Source organism: Salmo salar, chromosome ssa01, assembly GCF_905237065.1.
Source record: "Salmo salar chromosome ssa01, Ssal_v3.1, whole genome shotgun sequence".
Classification (NCBI taxonomy): Eukaryota; Metazoa; Chordata; class Actinopteri; order Salmoniformes; family Salmonidae; genus Salmo; species Salmo salar.
This window is the reverse complement of record NC_059442.1, coordinates 16,264,290-16,284,501: the sequence shown is the minus strand read 5'-3', so window position 1 is coordinate 16,284,501 and position 20,212 is coordinate 16,264,290. Positions and strand designations below refer to the sequence as shown.

Below are 20,212 nucleotides of genomic sequence, written 5' to 3'. Positions count from 1 at the left end.
TCCATTGATTATCCTTGAGATGTTTCTACAACTTGATTGGAGTCCACCTGTGGTATAATTCAATTGATTGGTCATGATTTGGAAAGGCACACACCTGTCTATTTAAGGGCCCACAGTTGACAGTACATGTCAGAGCAAAAACCAAGCCATGAGGTCGAAGGAATTGTCAGAGCGCCGAGACAGGATTGTGTCTAGGCACAGATATGGAGAAGGGTACCAACACATTTCTGCAGCATTGAAGGTACACAAGAACACAGTGGCCTCCATCATTCTTAAATATACTGCTCAAAAAAATAAAGGGAACACTTAAACAACACATCCTAGATTTGAATGAAATAAATAATCTTATGAAATACTTTTTTCTTTACGTAGTTGAATGTGCTGACAACAAAATCACACAAAAATGATCAATGGAAATCCAGTTTATCAACCCATGGAGGTCTGGATTTGGAGTCACACTCAAAATTAAAGTGGAAAACCACACTACAGGCTGATCCAACGTTGATGTAATGTCCTTAAAACAAGTCAAAATGAGGCTCAGTAGTGTGTGTGGCCTCCACGTGCCTGTATGACCTCCCTACAACGCCTGGGCATGCTCCTGATGAGGTGGCGGATGGTCTCCTGAGGGATCTCCTCCCAGACCTGTACTAAAGCATCCGCCAACTCCTGGACAGTCTGTGGTGCAACGTGGCGTTCGTTGGTGGATGGAGCGAGACATGATGTCCCAGATGTGCTCATTTGGATTCAGGTCTGGGGAACGGGCGGGCCAGTCCATAGCATCAATGCCTTCCTCTTGCAGGAACTGCTGACACACTCCAGCCACATGAGGTCTAGCATTGTCTTGCATTAGGAGGAACCCAGGGCCAACCGCACCAGCATATGGTCTCACAAGGGGTCTGAGGATCTCATCTCGGTACCTAATGGCAGTCAGGCTACCTCTGGCGAGCACATGGAGGGCTGTGCGGCCCCCCAAAGAAATGCCACCCCATACCATGACTGACCCACCGCCAAACCGGTCATGCTGGAGGATGTTGCAGGCAGCAGAACGTTCTCCACGGCGTCTCCAGACTCTGTCACGTCTGTCACGTGCTCAGTGTGAACCTGCTTTCATCTGTGAAGAGCACAGGGCGCCAGTGGCGAATTTGCCAATCTTGGTGTTCTCTGGCAAATGCCAAACGTCCTGCACGGTGTTGGGCTGTAAGCACAACCCCCACCTGTGGACGTCGGGCCCTCATACCACCCTCATGGAGTCTGTTTCTGACCGTTTGAGCAGACACATGCACATTTGTGGCCTGCTGGAGGTCATTTTGCAGGGCTCTGGCAGTGCTTCTCCTGCTCCTCCTTGCACAAAGGCGGAGGTAGCGGTCCTGCTGCTGGGTTGTTTACTCCTACGGCCTCCTCCACGTCTCCTGATGTACTGGTCTGTCTCCTGGTAGCGCCTCCATGCTCTGGACACTACGCTGACAGACACAGCAAACCTTCTTGCCACAGCTCGCATTGATGTGCCATCCTGGATGAGCTGCACTACCTGAGCCACTTGTGTGGGTTGTAGACTCCGTCTCATGCTACCACTAGAGTGAAAGCACCGCCAGCATTCAAAAGTGACCAAAACATCAGCCAGGAAGCATAGGAACTGAGAAGTGGTCTGTGGTCCCCACCTGCAGAACCACTCCTTTATTGGGGGTGTCTTGCTAATTGCCTATAATTTCCACCTGTTGTCTACTCCATTTGCACAACAGCATGTGAAATTTATTGTCAATCAGTGTTGCTTCCTAAGTGGACAGTTTGATTTCACAGAAGTGTGATTGACTTGGAGTTACATTGTGTTGTTTAAGTGTTCCCTTTATTTTTTGAGCAGTGTATAAGAAGATTGGAACCAGCAAGACTCTTCCTATAGCTGGCCGCCCGGCAAAACTGAGCAATCGGGGGAGAAGGGCCTTGGTCAGGGAGGGGACCAAGAACCCGATGGTCACTCTGACAGAGCTTCAGAGTTCCTCTGTGGAGATGGGAGAACCTTCCAGAAGGACAACCATCTCTGCAGCACTCCACAAATCAGGTATTTATGGGAGAGTGGCCAGACAGAAGCCACTCCTCAGTAAAAGGCACATGACAACTAGCTTGGAGTTTGCCAAAACACACCTAAACGATGGTCAGACCGTGATAAACAAGATTCTCTGGACTGATGAAACCAAGATTGAACTCTTTGGCCTGAAGCATGCTGGTGGCAGCATCATGCTGTGGAGATTTTTTTCAGCGGCAGGGACTGTGAGACTAGTCAGGACCAATGAAAACCTGCTCCAGAGCACTCAGGACCTCAGACCGTGGTGAATATTCACCTTCCAACAGGACAATGACCCTAAGCACACAGCCAAGACAACGCAGGAGTGGCTTTGGGACAAGTCTATGAATGTCCTTGAGTGACCCAGCCAGAGCACGGACTTGAACCCGATTGAACATCTCTGGAGAGACTTGAAAATAGCTGATGCTCCCCATCCAAACTGACAGAGCTTGAGAGAATATGCAGAGAAGAATAGGAAACTCCCCAAGCTTGTAGCGTCATACCGAAGAAGACTCAAGACTGTCATCGCTGCCAAAGGTGCTTCAACAAAATGCTGAGTAAAGGATCTGAATACTTATGTAAATATAGTTCAGTCTTTTTTTTCTTTTTTTTCTACATTTGCTAAAATTTCTAAACCTGTTTTTGCTTTATCAGTATGGGGTATTGTGTGTAGATTGATGAGGGGGAAAAAGTATTTCACCCATTTTAGAATAAGGCTGTAATGTAACAAAATGTGGAAAAAGTAAAGTGGTCTGAATACTTTCCGAATGCACTGTATATAGACATCGTTAGTGGGAAATGGGAGGATGGAGAATGGAGGATGAGGGATGGGGGATGGAGGATGGAGATGGAGAATGAGGGATGGAGGATGAGGGATAAGGGATGGGGGTTGGAGGAGGAGGGATGAAGGATGAAGGATGGAGGATGAGAGATGGAGGATGGGGGATAAAGGATGGAGGATGAGGGATGGGATGGAATATAAAGGATGGGGGATGAGGGATGGAGGATGAGGGGGATGGGGGATGAGGGATGGAGGACGGAGGATGGGGGATGAGGGATGGAGGATGGGGAATGAGGATGGGGGATGAGGGATGGGGATGAGGGATGGAGGATGAGGGATGGGGGATGAGGGATGGAGGATGGGGGATGAGGGATTGAGGTTGAGGGATGGAGGATGGGGGGGTGGGGGATGGAGGATGGGGATGGGGATGGAGGATGGGGGATGAGGGATGGAGGATGAGGGATGAGGGATAGGGATGAGGTATGGGGGATGGAGGATGAGGGATGGAGGATGAGGGATGGGGGATGGAGGATGAGGGATGGAGGATGGAGGATGAGGGATGGGGGATGGGGGATGAGGGATGGAGGATGGGGGATGGGGGATGAGGGATGGAGAAAGAGCAAATTGGCCAAAGAGTCATAACATGATTTTCAGACACGAGGAGTTGCAGACAGACGCAAAATAAACACATCTCTGTGTCGGGGTGCTGTTCTATTCTGAGACCCGATACATTGAGTGACCTCTGGCCGACATTTGTGTCCAACAAAAAGACACTTCCTGTCTCATCCTCATCTCTCGCCTCTTATTCACTCTATATTAACTATATAAGGATGCCAGCTGAATGACCCTGTCCTTCATTTCAGGGTCAATGCAGTTTTAGCTGCCTGACAGATGTAATTCACAGTGAACGAAGGAATGTGTTGGGGGTATTATTGCACTATAGTAATAGTAGAAATAGGATAAGGTCTATTGTTGGATTATTTGGCAAGTTCGGAAACTAACACGTACACACGCACGCATGCACACACAGACACACATACATAAACACACGGCACCGCCCCTCCCACACATACACACACTCACACAGTCATTGTCAGGGCTGTTGATCCCAGGCAGTGCGTCAGTGTCTCTCTCTATTGTATGGATGGGCATCTGAGTGGGGCCCTCCTAAATGCCATTCATCACTCTGACATGTACTTCTCTGGCCTTTAAAGCTCTCATTGGACTCTCCTCTCTCACCACACACTCAAACTATAGACCCCTCATGGAGTCTGTAACACTTTGCTGCATTGATGGAAGTTTATGTTCTGGAGCTTTGAGGAAGTTGCCATGGTGATGCCAACTCTGTGTCTCTCTTTGTGTTGGAGGATATAACTGGCAGCCAGTGGTCTCGAGATAGAACCAGACAAAAATGGGCAGTAATAATGAACGCAATTAAATGTGTTCTCTCTTTCTTTCTCTCTCTCTCTCTGTGTGTAAACATCTCTTTGTAAATGTTTAACAGTGATTATGTAAGGCCTGTAGTACATAAACAGTATTCAGAAGGGGATGTGGGCATCTGGGAGAAGAAACAAGATGGAGTCCAGGAGGACTCTGTATCAATAAATAATCAAGACACTAAAATGAGTAGGAAATAATTTACACCCAGATCTGCCCAGAGGATTCAAATGAGAATGCGAAAATTGAGATTGAAAAATTATCTCTGTGTACAAATTAACAATTTATATTCAGAACACAAGGACTCTGACTTGAATCACGAATATTGTTGACAGGGCTGTGGTAAAAAGGAGTAGATATTCAGCCATATCTCTGTTTGCTAGACAGTAGTCTCATCTCTCTCTTCCCGTTGACACCTCAAAACTATTACAATACAGCATGTTTCATAAGTCAAAATACAACATTCATATGCCCACACTGGTCCTACTTGATTCAGACATGAGGTTGGATAGAGGCTAGGAATAGGAACAATAGACCTGACTGCATACTGTATATACTTCTCTCAGACCTGCAGTGAAACTCCTAGATAGACCCTGATCAACAACCTCTCCCTCAACGTGGGCAAGACAAAGGAGTTTATCGTGGACTACAGGAAACGGAGGGTTGAGAGCTTCAATTCCTTGATGCCCATATCGCTAAGGACCTGTAACGGTTGTCGTCGGATAAAGCGGACCAAGACGCAGCGGGGAAATGTGCACTCATCTTCTTTTTTATTTAGTTGGCAAAGAAGGTGAACCAAAAAGAAACACGTACACAAAAAGAAACACCGCCGAATAACAGTCCTGTAAGGCTTGACGCTATACACAGAAACAATCTCCCACAAAACACATACCTATATATAGGACTCTCAATCAGAGGCAACTAAAAACACCTGCCTCCAATTGAGAGTCCAACACCCAATTACCTAGACATAGAAATACTAAACTAGAGAGAACATAGAAATACAAAAAACATAGAACATAACCCGGAAATAATAAATCAAACACCCTTCTAAACAAAACACCACCCCGGACCACATAAAACAAATACCCCCTGCCACATCCTGACCAAACTACAATACAAATAAGCCCTATTACTGGTCAGGACGTGACAGGACCTATCATGGCGATCTGAGGGCATGACAACGCCTATTCCCCCTCAGCAGGCTGAAAAGATTTGGCATAGGCCCTCAGATCCTCAAAAAGATCTATAGCTGCACCATTGAGAGTGTCTTGACTGGCTGCATCAGCGCTTGGTATGGCAACTGCTCGGCATCTGACCGCAAGGCGCTATAGAGGCGTTTGCCTATGTGGGACTGTACATGTGCAAAGCAGGTGTTCATTCAGTGGTAGCCCCTAGCAACAAAGTCCTATATTTACTTAGAATAACAACTTCCTTGATGTCATGTATGACTGAAAAATCAGTTTGTACTGTCCTTGGTGGAATACATGAGGAACACATCCAGATGCGATGTGGTGTGATTACAGTAACATGGGCATAGGGATTCCAATCATACTGTGCCAGTCTGGCTCACCTGTATAACGATGAGAATAACAGTATGGAATGATGTTCAAAGCTGTTTGAGTTGAGCTTGCGGAGATGATACTGTGGATTACAGGGTGTTTAGTATTCCGTATTCTGCTTCCACTGGGGAAGACATACACTAGTTTAGTAGCTTTCAATGGGTAAAAAAGTGTGTTTGTCCAAATGGGGCTTGTATTGGGGGCTCCAGACCATTAGAACATCACAATACATATGTCGCATTTGACTACAAAATTACTCAGTCATCTGCTTAAAGGAAGAAGTATGCCTCTTGACTTCTTGAAGTCATCTTTGACGTATCCTTAGTCATCTTGAAGACAGCTGTTGTGGTTTGTATCCAAAGTGTTTGTAGGCTACTCACAGTTCCCTCCATGACCATGACAAAACAGCTCATTGGTCTACAGATTAGAATCACAGACAGTGAGGATGACTGTGTGCGTGAATCTGTCTGGTTTGTTAGCCTGAGGCTACAACAGGTGTTCTGTAGCACTGTGGTGTGGACAAAATAACATGATATGTAATCTATCTTTGCTGCTGACAAAAGACATGTGTGGAGATGTGTGAGGTTGACAGCCCTGAGGGTGCTAGTACAACTACGAGTGTTCAGGTTTTGGTCACAGCCTCTTATAAAATACATAAGCACAAAGTTGTTCGCAAACTGCAGCCCCCCCAAACGATTCGTTCTTGAGTTCGAGTTTGTTGAACAGAGGCTGTGTATGTTTTGGTTCTACAAAGCTGTTGTGTCCATCATTACATTCAACAATCAATTAATTGCAGTCATTCTTGCACCATGCGATCAGTTATCAGTTCTTCTCTATGCTCATGATCTATTTCCCTGAGTGCATATGATAGACAGTTGGTGGTCGGGGCACATCTGAGCCGGAGGGGCATCTATAATCCTGCCGTTGGACTCATTGCGGCCAGCACTAGCAGGTCAAACGAATGACTAAAATCAACGAGTCACTCAGAATTATATCTTTTTTTAAACAGACTCTCGAGTCAGTAAAAAGAGTTGTTAAAAAATAACAAATTGTTTGCTAACTGCACATCACTATAGTCCCCCAGTTGGATTAGTCAACTATAGTCCCAGGTGGCATGGAGCCCAGACTGCTCCTGGCCCTGTGGCCCCAGCCGGAGGATGGTCGCTCAGAGGCCCATTCCACCATGCTGAGAGACCTAGCCATGGGCATGGTGGTGGCCCTAGGACAGAAGCTCTCTGGCGCCGGTCTCAAGGGCCCTCCCCTTTTGGCTCCCTTCTCCCGGGCTGCGGACGTCACTACCATCCAGTCGCTTCTGGGGAGAAGGAACTGCTGGAGATGCAAAGTGCAGAATTAATCTGCTCTACAGTGGTGGATGAGGTGCAGAGAATTTTGAAGCCCACGCCGCCAAGTCCCTCCCTGTGGAAAACCTCCTGGGCAAGCTTTTGGTAGGTTTCACAGCCCATCGGCTCAACCTGACCCACATTGCCCCCTCCGCTCGCACGCACTCAGTGAGTCTTGCACTTCATGCAGAGGTTCACGTCATTCTCAATAAAGAAGCTCGTGTCCTCCCCAACGCAGAGGCCATCCTCATCCCTGTGGCAGAAACTTGCCTCATCTTCTACGCAGAGTCTACTGTGATGCCAGTCTCCACCCCAATGACACCAGGCCACGCCTCCTCTGGGCTACAACAGAACACAGAGGCAGAGAAACAGGAAGAGGTAGACAGCAGGGACACCTGCACAGCTCATTCCAGCTCCAAGGACCAATGTGCTATGCAGCACAATCACACCATAACTAACCCGCTACTTAGTCACAAATGGCCTTTGACCCTAAACATATAAAGGTGTGCAGTATTTTGTAGAGAGGGTCACGTGTGTTCTCTGTCTGCAGACTGTTGTAGAGGTAACCAATGCAAAGGGAAGGGATCACTGCTGCTACCTCTCTTTCCTACCAAGGTGCATGAATTGAGGAGCAAACTGAAGCCGAAGCGCGTTGGGTTCTACTTTTAGCAGTAGAGGTAACCAATGACAACCTCGGGTGGAAGAGAAGGACAGAGAGGACGTGAAAGCAGGTGAGTTACACTGACAGAGACCGATGCCTTTAGTCTTGACAGCTTGGTGTAGTAGAGCCCATTAACAGGTCAGTGTTTGTAACCAAAGGCTTTCACCTTCTTGACATTTACAGAGGTTGTTGCCATCTGACCCAAGAAAGGATCAGTCCGTTGGGTTCTCCAAAGGATTTTCAAGCCAGTGTCCTGCTGTGTCTGCACAGATGGAGAGGAGTGAACAAGAAGCAGCTTTAAGTGCTGTACTTCAAGCATTGTACTAGAACTCAACTCTTCACAACTTCACTAATTGGCTACTTTATTAAATTCTTTACTTTTTGCATACATTTGCCTTTATCTTCGACATTTTTTTGTTTTGTTTCTCTCCTCTGTTGTTTGTTATCTGTGCGGTCTTGAACCACTCCAAACAACAGGCTGCACTGAGAATAGTAAAACAAAAAACCCAACCAATCATCGGCTCAGTTTTATTGGACTAGAACAAAAACAACAGTCTCACTTTGCCATGTGTCCCTATTACAAATGTATTAACATAGTACAGTAGTTACATAGGCAAGTACAGTGTAGCTACACACTTTTGCAAATAATAATAACTAATGGATGTACAGTGAACATGAACCAAAGCTCCACTTCATGAAATGAGCCAATTAACTCCTCATCTATTGCGTAGCAACCAAGTCAAACGACCTCATCCCGATCAAGTACAAATGTCTCTTCCACGGAAATAGTTCAGCAGTGTTGTGCCACCAGACACTGAATAAACTGAACTCAACGATGATTGGACTCTTTCACCTGTCAAGAACTCCTTTCAGTGCATGAATGTCTCATTATGCGTTCATATACATATACATATTCATATACCTTTCTGCATCCTTTGATTTTCTCTGTCCCCTATCCTCCAGGCCGGCTCGGTCCTCCCCTCCTGCTCCGTGGCTCGACGACTCACTACGAGCTCACAGAACAGGGCTCCGGGCAGCCGAGCGGAAATGGAGGAAAACTCGCCTCCCTGCGGACCTGGCATCCTTTCACTCCCTCCTCTCTACATTCTCCTCTTCTGTCTCTGCTGCTAAAGCCACTTTCTACCACTCTAAATTCCAAGCATCTGCCTCTAACCCTAGGAAGCTCTTTGCTACCTTCTCCTCCCTCCTGAATCCTCCTCCCCCTCCCCCCCTCCTCCCTCTCTGCAGATGACTTCGTCAACCATTTTGAAAAGAAGGTTGACGATATCCGATCCTCGTTTGCTAAGTCAAACGACACCGCTGGTCCTGCTCACACTGCCCTACCCTGTGCTTTGACCTCTTTCTCCCCTCTCTCTCCAGATGAAATCTCGCGTCTTGTGACGGCCGGCCGCCCAACAACCTGCCCACTTGACCCTATCCCCTCCTCTCTTCTCCAGACCATTTCCGGAGACCTTCTCCCCTACCTCACCTCGCTCATCAACTCATCCTTGACCGCTGGCTACGTCCCTTCCGTCTTCAAGAGAGCGAGAGTTGCACCCCTTCTGAAAAAACCTACACTCGATCCCTCCGATGTCAACAACTACAGACCAGTATCCCTTCTTTCTTTTCTCTCCAAAACTCTTGAACGTGCCGTCCTTGGCCAGCTCTCCTGCTATCTCTCTCAGAATGACCTTCTTGATCCTAATCAGTCAGGTTTCAAGGCTGGGCATTCAACTGAGACTGCTCTTCTCTGTGTCACGGAGGCTCTCCGCACTGCTAAAGCTAACTCTCTCTCCTCTGCTCTCATCCTTCTAGACCTATCTGCTGCCTTTGATATTGTGAACCATCAGATCCTCCTCTCCACCCTCTCCGAGTTGGGTATCTCCGGCCCGGCTCACTCTTGGATTGCGTCCTACCTGACAGGTCGCTCCTACCAGGTGGCGTGGCGAGAATCTGTCTCCGCACCATGCGCTCTCACCACTGGTGTCCCCCAGGGCTCTGTTCTAGGCCCTCTCCTATTCTCGCTATACACCAAGTCACTTGGCTCTGTCATATCCTCACATGGTCTCTCCTATCATTGCTATGCAGACGACACACAATTAATCTTCTCCTTTCCCCCTTCTGATAACCAGGCGGCGAATCGCATCTCTGCATGTCTGTCAGACATATCAGTGTGGATGACGGATCACCAGCTCAAGCTGAACCTCGGCAAGACGGAGCTGCTCTTCCTCCCGGGGAAGGACTGCCCGTTCCATGATCTCGCCATCACGGTTGACAACTCCCTTGTGTCCTCCTCCCAGAGTGCTAAGAACCTTGGCGTGATCCTGGACAACACCCTGTCGTTCTCCACTAACATCAAGGCGGTGACCCAATCCTGTAGGTTCATGCTCTACAACATTCGCAGAGTACGACCCTGCCTCACACAGGAAGCGGCGCAGGTCCTAATCCAGGCACTTGTCATCTCCCGTCTGGATTACTGCAACTCGCTGTTGGCTGGGGTCCCTGCCTGTGCCATTAAACCCCTACAACTCATCCAGAACGCCGCAGCCCGTCTGGTGTTCAACCTTCCCAAGTTCTCTCACGTCACCCCGCTCCTCCGCTCTCTCCACTGGCTTCCAGTTGAAGCTCGCATCCGCTACAAGACCATGGTGATTGCCTACGGAGCTGTGAAGGGAACGGCACCTCCATACCTTCAGGCTCTGATCAGGCCCTACACCCAAACAAGGGCACTGCGTTCATCCACCTCTGGCCTGCTGGCCCCCCTACCTCTGAGGAAGCACAGTTCCCGCTCAGCCCAGTCAAAACTGTTCGCTGCTCTGGTACCCCAATGGTGGAACAAGCTCCCTCACGACGCCAGGACAGCGGAGTCAATCACCACCTTCCGGAGACACCTGAAACCCCACCTCTTTAAGGAATACCTAGGATAGGATAAAGTAATCCTTCTAACCCCCCCCCTTAAAAGATTTAGATGCACTATTGTAAAGTGGTTGTTCCACTGGATATCATAAGGTGAATGCACCAATTTGTAAGTCGCTCTGGATAAGAGCGTCTGCTAAATGACTTAAATGTAAATGTAAATGTAATATACACTTGGTTTTGTTCACCCCTCTGTACATGCAAATTAAGCAACTATGCTGTCTGTACTCTATGATACCTGCAATCTTACATCAAACTTCGGCCACAGTCAATCAATCTTTGTCCTACTGTACATGTATCAACAAGGCCAGCAGACTAATACCAGCAGACTAATAGCTTTGTCACTGAATAGGTGTCAGTATCTTCAGATGATCCAGCAAATGAACCCAAGATAGAATGGCTGAGTGAATGTGGCCTGGACTCTGTGGAGGAGGGTCATTTTGTCGTAGACGCTGTAGAAGGACAGAGTTCCTGCATTGTGGTCTAGGTGCACTCCTACTCTGGAAGAGCATGGGACAGGGATATCAGTACTGTGATCATTGTGGATGAAACAGCAGCTGGATGGAGTGCAGTCAAACCTCCAAGACTGATCACTACCCCCAAACAAACACTCGTTACCATCTCCTTTCCTGCTGATTCCTTTATATGAGACAGCTATACGAACCCACTTCCCGCTCCACTCTACCTCCCAGTAGCAGGCTCCAGACAGAGCCTCTCTACACAGCACCTGCTTGAAGAAGGTAAATCTGTCTGAATGATCAGGATATAACTGGACCTTAGAACTAATGGTCACCTTTCTATTTTCCTCAGACAGACACAGGTACTCTTGTGCTGTATTGGGATCCAACATCAGCTGGCAGGAGTCTGAGAAGATGAAAAATAAAGTGATTCAAATCACTTGATTAAAAGTCTGTGTGTGTGTGTGTGTGTGTGTGTGTGTGTGTGTGTGTGTGTGTGTGTGTGTGTGTGTGTGTGTGTGTGTGTGTGTGTGTGTGCACGCATGCAAGTCCAGGGTTTACTCATGTTCTAAGAACTCCTCTCTAGTCTTGGGCTCAGCAGGGTGGTCAATCTGAACTCGAATCACTGTGGAGACAGACAGGCTAGTAAATACTGTATCACAGGTCCACATTATTCATGTCCACTATCAGACGTTATACAGGTAACTAGAGGGGAGATGGGCTATTACAAGACATGGGAATTGGTTGATGAAATGACCAGCCATTCCATGAGATAAACTTTACCCATATCTATACATTCATTTGGTCCTATCACAAATACATGTCATGCAGTTCTTTTATGTCTAGTAGTATGTAATGCAGTTAGTTTGAGGTATTATTCTATGCAAAATCTTGAAATGCATTTTACCAACCGTCCCCAGATATCTTATCCATTTCCTCCTTGCATATGTCTTGTTGTCGATCTTTCAGTTCAGAGACTTGTGTCTTCAAATGCTTAAAGGAGATAAGGCCTGAGATCCAGGAGAGACACAGAGAGACTGGAAACTCTACAGAAAGAAGGAAAAGTATTGAGAAAGTTAGATGTTAATTTAATACAAGTACATTTAATTGGAAAATTAATCTAAATAGACATTTGGAAATTATTTTGTGAGGTATATCTAAGTTAGTGATGTCACCTGGAGGAAATGGATGTGATCCTCTGTGTGTGAGAGCTGCTCCAGCTCAGCATCTCTCCTCCTCAGCTCAGCGACCTTCTGCTCCAGTTGCTCCAGGAGTCCTTCAGCCCGACTCACTTCAGCCTTCTCCTGGGCTCTGATCAACTCCTTTACCTCAGAGCGTCTTCTCTCAATGGAGCAGATCAGCTCAGTAAAGCTCCTTTCACTGTCCTCCAGTGCTGCCAGTGCAGAGCGCTATTTGGACACACACAAAGAGAGTAGAGGGGTCCATGTCAACCAGCCCATTCACTTAGCTCTCACCAGGACCCCAGACAAACTGGAAATGTATGTATGTATGCATGTACTGTATGCATGTATATATATAATGTAAATATAGATGACCCCAACACTCACCTTCAGAGAGTCCACAACCCGTCTCAGCTCCTGTATCTCCTTCTCTCTATCCTGGATTTTCTTCTGGGATTCCTGATGTTCTCCCCAAACTGTTTCTGCAGAAAAAGAAATCCCATGAAATTAATTTAGCCATTTATTACACCCTACTCTGTATTTCTACAAAAACTCGAAAATTCAAATTTTCCAACTATTTGTATTCAAGCATGCCATGTTTGAAACATGTTATGCCCTGCATGGACTTAATGAGATGCAATGTATTCCTCAAAGACAAATTGAGTCTGAGTCTCACAGTAAGAGGCCAGACACTCTCCCAGTGCAGAAATCACACTCCACATCTCCAGGTCCAACATAATAGTGAGCAGGAGGAGAAGCTTTGAGTTATTCTGTCTTCAGTTTCTCCACCAATTCAGCCATAAGAGTGTTTTTCCACAGAATGGGCCTGGAGATGAAGCTTTCCTTACGCTGGGGGCAGCTGTAGACCTCTTTCGAATCATATTGATCGAAGCAGCTGTTAATACAGCCCATACAGTAGCTGTGTCCACAAGCAATAGTCGCTGGATTCTTCAGTAGATCCAGACAGATAGAACAACTGATCGAGTCCATAGCCTCTGTCATTTTCAAACACACACCAACAAACAGCAAGAGTACCAGATAGCTTTAAATTTCGTTTTCCTTCAAATGTTTCTTCAAAGGAGTAGGAGTGGCTTGTGTTCTGTCAACGGTGGCTTCCTGATTCTGTTTGTGAACTCAGATTTAGATACCAGTTCTGGCCAGCAGAGGGCACAAGACGCCCGTCACAGTCAGAGATTATCAGAAGATATTTGTGAATTTGTTTAGCTCCCAAGATGTAGTGGAAATCGTGAAATCTGTTACTGTGTGAATTAAATTGTCATGCTTGGATTGTTTCATGAGTTCATAAAGAGCTACGCATTTTTAAAGGTTTTAATTGCACTGTAAGTGCTATGGATTTAGTTACAGGGGAACTTTTATTTTTGTTCGTCAGACTGCAGATTGTTCAAAGAGGAGCGACACAGGGTGCGCTTCTATTATTTACATTTAGTTGATTAGAATCTGGGTGTTTTCCTGTCTTTTATTAACTAGCAAATTGCAAAGAAATGTTAATTCAGGTTGAGCGTGAGTTTCTGCTTGAATTTGGTTAAAAGGACGATACATTTTTTGTTAATTCTTTGAGAATTTGTTTGCAATATCTCACACAGTTTTTTCTCTTAGATATTATTCTGAATTGAAGACATGTTGTTTTACTCTGAGTAGTATGTAATGTATCATGTAATACTATTAGTTGAATTGAGAAATCGAATTTCGTTTTTACGGTAGCTCTTCCAAACGTTGGTCGCTAGGATTATCTATTTTATTTCACTAGGCAAGTCAGTTAAGAACACTAGTGTCTAGCGGGTTAACTGCCTTGTTCAGGGACAGAACGACAGAGTTTTACCTTACAGCTCTAGCAACCTTTCAGTTACTGGCCCAACGCTAAATCATTGCATAACGGTGCAATGTTCATTAAAGTCATAGCCTACTAAGTGGTGACGCAAGGCTCGCTACCATGACCAAATCCTAGAGACGCAGATATTGGAGTCAGATTGATAAATGTCGTTTATTATTATATTCAACATAATTTCTACATAATGGTTGGATAATTTCCATCCACCTACAGTAATATTTGCATAATTGTTAAGGAACTACACCGTTGCATGTTTAATGAAAATCACTGTATACTACCTGAGGATCTCACAACAAAACAGATTTCAGTTGAAATGTGTTAAGATATTTAGGAAAAAGTCAGCCTGCAACTTCAGTCATGCATGTCAGAACTCCACTGTCAAGGGACAGCTTTGCACACTCTTGGCATTCTCCCAATCAGCTTCATGAGGTAGTCACCTGGAATGCATTTCAATTAACAGGTGTGCCTTGTTAAAAGTTAATTTGTGGAATTTCTTTCCTTCTGAATGCGTTTGAGACAATCATTTGTGTTGTGACAAGGTAGGGGTGGTATACAGAAGATAGCCCTATTTGGTAAAATACCAAGTTCATATTATGGCAAGAACAGCTCAAGTAAGCAATGAGAAATGACAGTCCATCATTCTTTAAGACATGAAGTTCAGTTGATACGGAAAATGTCAAGAACTTTGAAAGTTTCTTCAAGTGCAGTCGCAAAAACCATAAAGCGCTATGATGAAACTGGCTCTCATGAGGACCACCACAGGAAAGGAAGACCCAGAGTTACCTCTGCTGCAGAGGATAAGTTCAGAGTTAGCAGCCTCAGATTACAGGCCAAATAAATGCTTCACAGAGTTCAAATAACAGACACATTTCAACATCAACTGTTCAGAGGAGACTGCCTGAATCAGGCCTTCATGGTCGAATTGCTGCAAAGAAACCACTACTAAAGGACACCAATAATAAGAAGAGACTTGCTTGGGCCAAGAAACACGAGCAATGGACATTAGACCGGTGGAAATCTGTCCTTTGGTCTGATGAGTCCAAATTTGAGATTTTTGGTTCCAACCGCTCTGTCTTTGTGAGACGCAGAGTAGGTAAACGGATGATCTCCGTATGTGTGGTTCCCACTGTGAAGCATGGAGGAGGAGGTGTGATGGTGTGGGGGTGATTTGCTGATGACACTGTCTGGGATTTATTTAGAATTCAAGGCACACTTAACCAGCATGGCTACCACAGCATTCTGCATCAATAAGCTATCCCATCTGGTTTGTGCTTAGTGGGACTACCATTTGTTTTCAACAGGATAACGACCCAAAAAATACCTCCAGGCTGTGTAAGGGCTATTTGACCAAGGAGAGTGATGGAATGCTGCATCAGATGACCTGGCCTCCCCAATCATCCGACCTCAACCCAATTGAGATGGTTTGGGATGAGTTAGACTGCAGAGTCAAGGAAAAGCAGCCAACAAGTGCTCAGAATATGTTGGAACTCCTTCAAGACTATTGGAAAAGCATTCCAAGTGAAGTTGCTGGAGAGGATGCAAAGAGTGTGCAAAGCTGTCAAAGGCAAAGGGTGGCTACTTTGAAGAATCTCAAATATAAAATATATTTTGACTTGTTTAACACTTTTTTGGTTACTACATGATTGCATGTATGTTATTTCATAGTTTTGATGTCTTCACTATTATTCTACAATGTAGAAAATAGTACAAATAAAGAAAAACCCTTGAATGAGTAGGTGTGTCCAAACTTTTAACTGGTACTGTAAGTATTCACACCCCTGAGTCAATACATGTTAGAATCACCTTTCACAGCAATTACAGCTGTGAGTATTTTGGGGTATGTCTCTAAGAGCTTTGTACACCTGGATTGTATAATATGTGCACATGATTCTATTTTCATTCTTCAAGCTCTGTCAAGTTGTTTGTTGATCATTGCTAGACAGCCATTTTCAAGTCTTGCCATAGATTTTCAAGCCAATTTAAGTCAAAACTGTAACTAGGCCACTCAGGAACATTCAATGTCATCTTGGTAAGCAACTCCAGTTTATATTTGGCCTTGTGTTTTAGGTTATTGTTCTGCTGAAAGTTAAATTTGTCTCCCAGTGTCTGTTGGAATGCAGACTGAAACAGGTTTTCCTCTAGGATTTTGCCTGTGCTTAGCTCTATTCCGTTTATTTTTATCCTAAAAAACTCCCTTTCCAATGACAAGCATACCCATTAGATGATGCAGCCACCACCATGCTTGAAAATATGTGGTACTCAGTGATGTGTTGTGTTGGATTTGCCCCAAACATAACACTTTGTATTCAGGGAATAAAGTTAATTCCTTTCCCACATATTTTGCAGTTTTTCTTTAGTGCCTTATTGCAAACAGGATGCATGTTTTGGAATATTTTTTATTCTGTACAAATATCCTTATTTTCACTGTGTTTTAGGCCACTAGATGCAAATCACACACTTAGTCTGTAGCTGACACTCAAATACACTGCACTGAACATAGGCAGAGACCTAGCCAATGAATGTGAACGTTCAATTTAGCTTCATTATATCCTTACCTCACAGAAATACAAATGTATGGTTTACCTCGCAGCAAGCATGCCAGAGCCAAAACAGATTGCGAAGAGATAAATGAGAGCATTTTCTTAATCAGTTTTGGCAAGGGAATAGTTTCATATGGTAATCCAAATACGTTCAACCAAACCCAATGGGACAACAAATGCTTCAACTGCTGATATACTGTAACAATATTTCCCTCATACTGTAACACTGTAAAATATAATGCACACTGTAACATTGTAATAGTTTTTGTAACACTGTGCCAGATCGTTTTGCATGACCCGGTGCAAGTGGTGTAAAGTACTTAAGTAAAAATACTTTGAAGTACTACTTAATTAGTTTTTGGGGGTATCTGTACTTTACTTTACTATTTATATTTTTGACAACTTTTACTTTTACTTCACTACATTCCTAATGAAAATGATGTACATTTTACTCCATACATTTTCCCTGACACCCAAAAGAACTCGTTACATTTTGACTGCTTAGCAGGACAGAAAATGGTCCAATTTGCAGATTTATCAAGAGAACATCCCTGGTCATCCCTACTGTCACTCATCTGGTGGAATCACTAAACACAAATGCTTTGTTTTTAAATGATGTCTGAATGTTGGAGTGTGAGCCTGGCTATCCGTAAATAAAATTAAAATAGTGTCGTCTGGTTTGCTTAATATATGGAATTTAAAATGTACTTTTGATACTTAAGTATATTTAAAACCAAATACTTTTAGACTTTTAATCAAGTAGTATTTTACTGGAGTGATTTTCTATTAAGTTATCTTTACTTTTACTCAAGTATGAGAATTTAGTACTTTTTCCACCACTGCCCGGTGCCCCGGGTGGATGGAGTTTGCACATTTGAGACATTTCCTAGTGTCCATTTCCTGGTTGCTAAATTTCAAAAAATTCACCCAATTTCAGTTTATGTAAAAATCAGTCATTGTATAGAGAATCCTTGTACCATCTAAACCGCTGTGAAATATATTTTCCATAGCCAAAAATGGTGTATTTGTACAAAATCAACGTGAAAGATGCAAAAACAAAACTTAAGAACGGGAAGCATAGAAATAGCTTATAGAGAACAGATCTACCGCTTTTTAGACTTGCTTTCAGTGAGAATGACAGATCTATAACACACATTTGTTTATGAATTTGGTTGGGTTGCCCAAAAAGTTAAATATTGTAGCTTTAAGTAAAATCTCCACCCACCCTGGGCACCAGGCCATGCAAAACATTGCTGAACGTTCATCCTTATGTCAGAACATGGGCTTATGTCGCATTCAAATCAACTGGGAACTTGTAAATCTCTGATTTCCGAGCGTTCAAGATAACTGGGAACTCTGGAAAAAACTAACTCAGAGTGGGAAAAATAGTTTTGAACGTTCATCCAACTCGAAAGAGTTGAGCCCCAACTTTCTGACCTGAAGATCCTAATGTCATGATTTTACCTTTTCTCGAGTTCCCAGTTGTTTTGAACGCGGCACGGGACCTCGGTAAAAAACGATGTCAAATAATGACGTCAGTGATCTTTAGGTTGGAAAGTCAGAGCTCTAGAAAGATGCCAGAGTTACCGACTTGAAATTCCGAGTTGGTTGGCCGTTCAAAACTATTTTTCCTGTCAGAGTTAGTATTTTTCGAGTTCCCAGTTGTCTTGAATGCTTGGAAGTCAGAGATTTTCCAGTTCTGACATAAGCCCATGTTCTGATGTAAGGATGAACGTTCAGCAACATTTTGCATGGCCTGGTGCCCTGGGTTGGCAACGCATTCAAAACATGCCGTGTTCAAAACAACAGGGAGGTCAAATCATGACGAGGTCAAATCATGACCTTAAGTGATCTTCAGGTCGGAAAGTTGGAGCTCTAGAAAAAGGCCAGAGTTCCTGAGTTGGAATTCTGAATTGGATGACTTTTCAAATAAACATTTCACAGTCAGAGCTATTTTTTCAGAGTTCCCAGTTATTTTGAACACATTGAAGTGGGAATTCTGAGATTTCCGAGTTCCCATTTCCGAGTTCCTAGTTGATATGTACATGGTACCAGTTGTCTTGAATATGGTGCTTTCATGACAACCGTGAACTCCGAAAATAACTAGGTCAAATCATGACAGTGATCTTTAGGTCAGTGACCTTCAGGTTGGATGACTGTTCAAAACGATTTTTTCCCTAAAGTTCCCAGTTGTCTTGAACGCATAGCACTAAAGTCGGAGATTTCAGAGTTCGAGTTGTTTTGAATGCGACATTTTTCTTTTCCAAGTGGAATGCAATATATGTACATGGGAGGAGTCCACGACTTCAAATTTGATTCGTTTGTGAAAATGTACATAATATTTTCTGTGCCATCCACATACATCTGATTGGTCACTTGAAATCCCATTCTCCATACAATAGGCTGAGACATGTCATGGAGGGGGGGCTCGGAATATATCCCTCCGCCCACACTGTCTTTGTTGTCGTTGGTGCTGTTTGATATGTGCTGAAGATTTTGGTGGCGCTGTAACACGGGTGACAACCATCGAGCCTGGTAGCCCGTCGCAACGGCAACAGCAGTTTTTCAACGGAGGAGAGTGTATCTGCGACGGCGAAGGGGAGCAAGGATTCACGGCCTCAATAATGGCTACTGAAACCACATCGTCTTGCACTGGCTCCAATTTACTGCAGCCGATAAGCGAGATAATCAATCTTCCTCTAGACCAGGTAAAATTGTTATTTTTGAATTGATTATCTACTTGGCTTTGGTTTACTACTGTATGTTAACTGGTTTCATTAGTGATGCAGAGATTGTAGCGTGCAGGCTAAAATAACCTGATTGAATGCGGTCTTAATCAGAAAGTCAGAGACGTCATTCGCTAGATTGTTGCATTATTGTAAAAATGTTTTTAGGCCTACTAGATACTAATACTTTTACATTTTCGAAACGGTTGGAGAATTTTAACTTCAGTTTCTCGTGCCTTACTGAATTGTTTGTATTGTGAACTGTAGAATGTATTAGGCCTAACACTTGCTTAGTGAAAGTTCCATTCATTCAACACTATTTCCACCTAGGCTGCGCCACTGTTGCAAAACTTATAGGCCTATACTACCACCAATCGTTTTTTTTTCTTCACACAAAGCGGTCTACATTGACATCTTCTCAAGCGAGTAATTTGTCATCCCTTTAATCAATTAAATTGATACCAGTGTCTCTCCTAGCTAATCGCTTATTATTTAATGCGATTAGACTAGCCTACCACAATCAGTGTCCCGCTGTGTGTGACGTAGCCCACCAGTTGTGTAACAAGGTGTGGTCCATTGATAACTATTGCATATCGAGAGGGGTCGATTTGACGTTAGCCTACTAATGCTTGTATTCTAATCACATTTCCGTTTATCACACACACACAGCGGACTTTGTTAATCCTCTGCTGTGTCACTGTG

At 44.3% G+C, this 20,212-nt stretch overlaps 1 protein-coding gene and 1 pseudogene across 1 annotated transcript in view; one reads left to right on the top strand and one right to left on the bottom strand.

Annotated features, from left to right (window-relative positions):
- Positions 1–10,835: 10,835 nt before the first annotated feature.
- LOC106565919 (tripartite motif-containing protein 16-like) lies at positions 10,836–13,132 on the bottom strand (annotated as a pseudogene).
- Positions 13,133–19,221: 6,089 nt separating this feature from the next.
- LOC106566507 (lysophospholipid acyltransferase 2) overlaps positions 19,222–20,212 on the top strand; it is an 88,877-nt gene continuing 87,886 nt past the window's right edge. Inside the window, exon 1 of the mRNA XM_014134629.2 lies at positions 19,222–19,492. Coding sequence (XP_013990104.1) covers positions 19,409–19,492 — 84 coding nt within the window. The 5' untranslated portion in view covers positions 19,222–19,408. The remainder of the gene's footprint in view (positions 19,493–20,212) is intronic.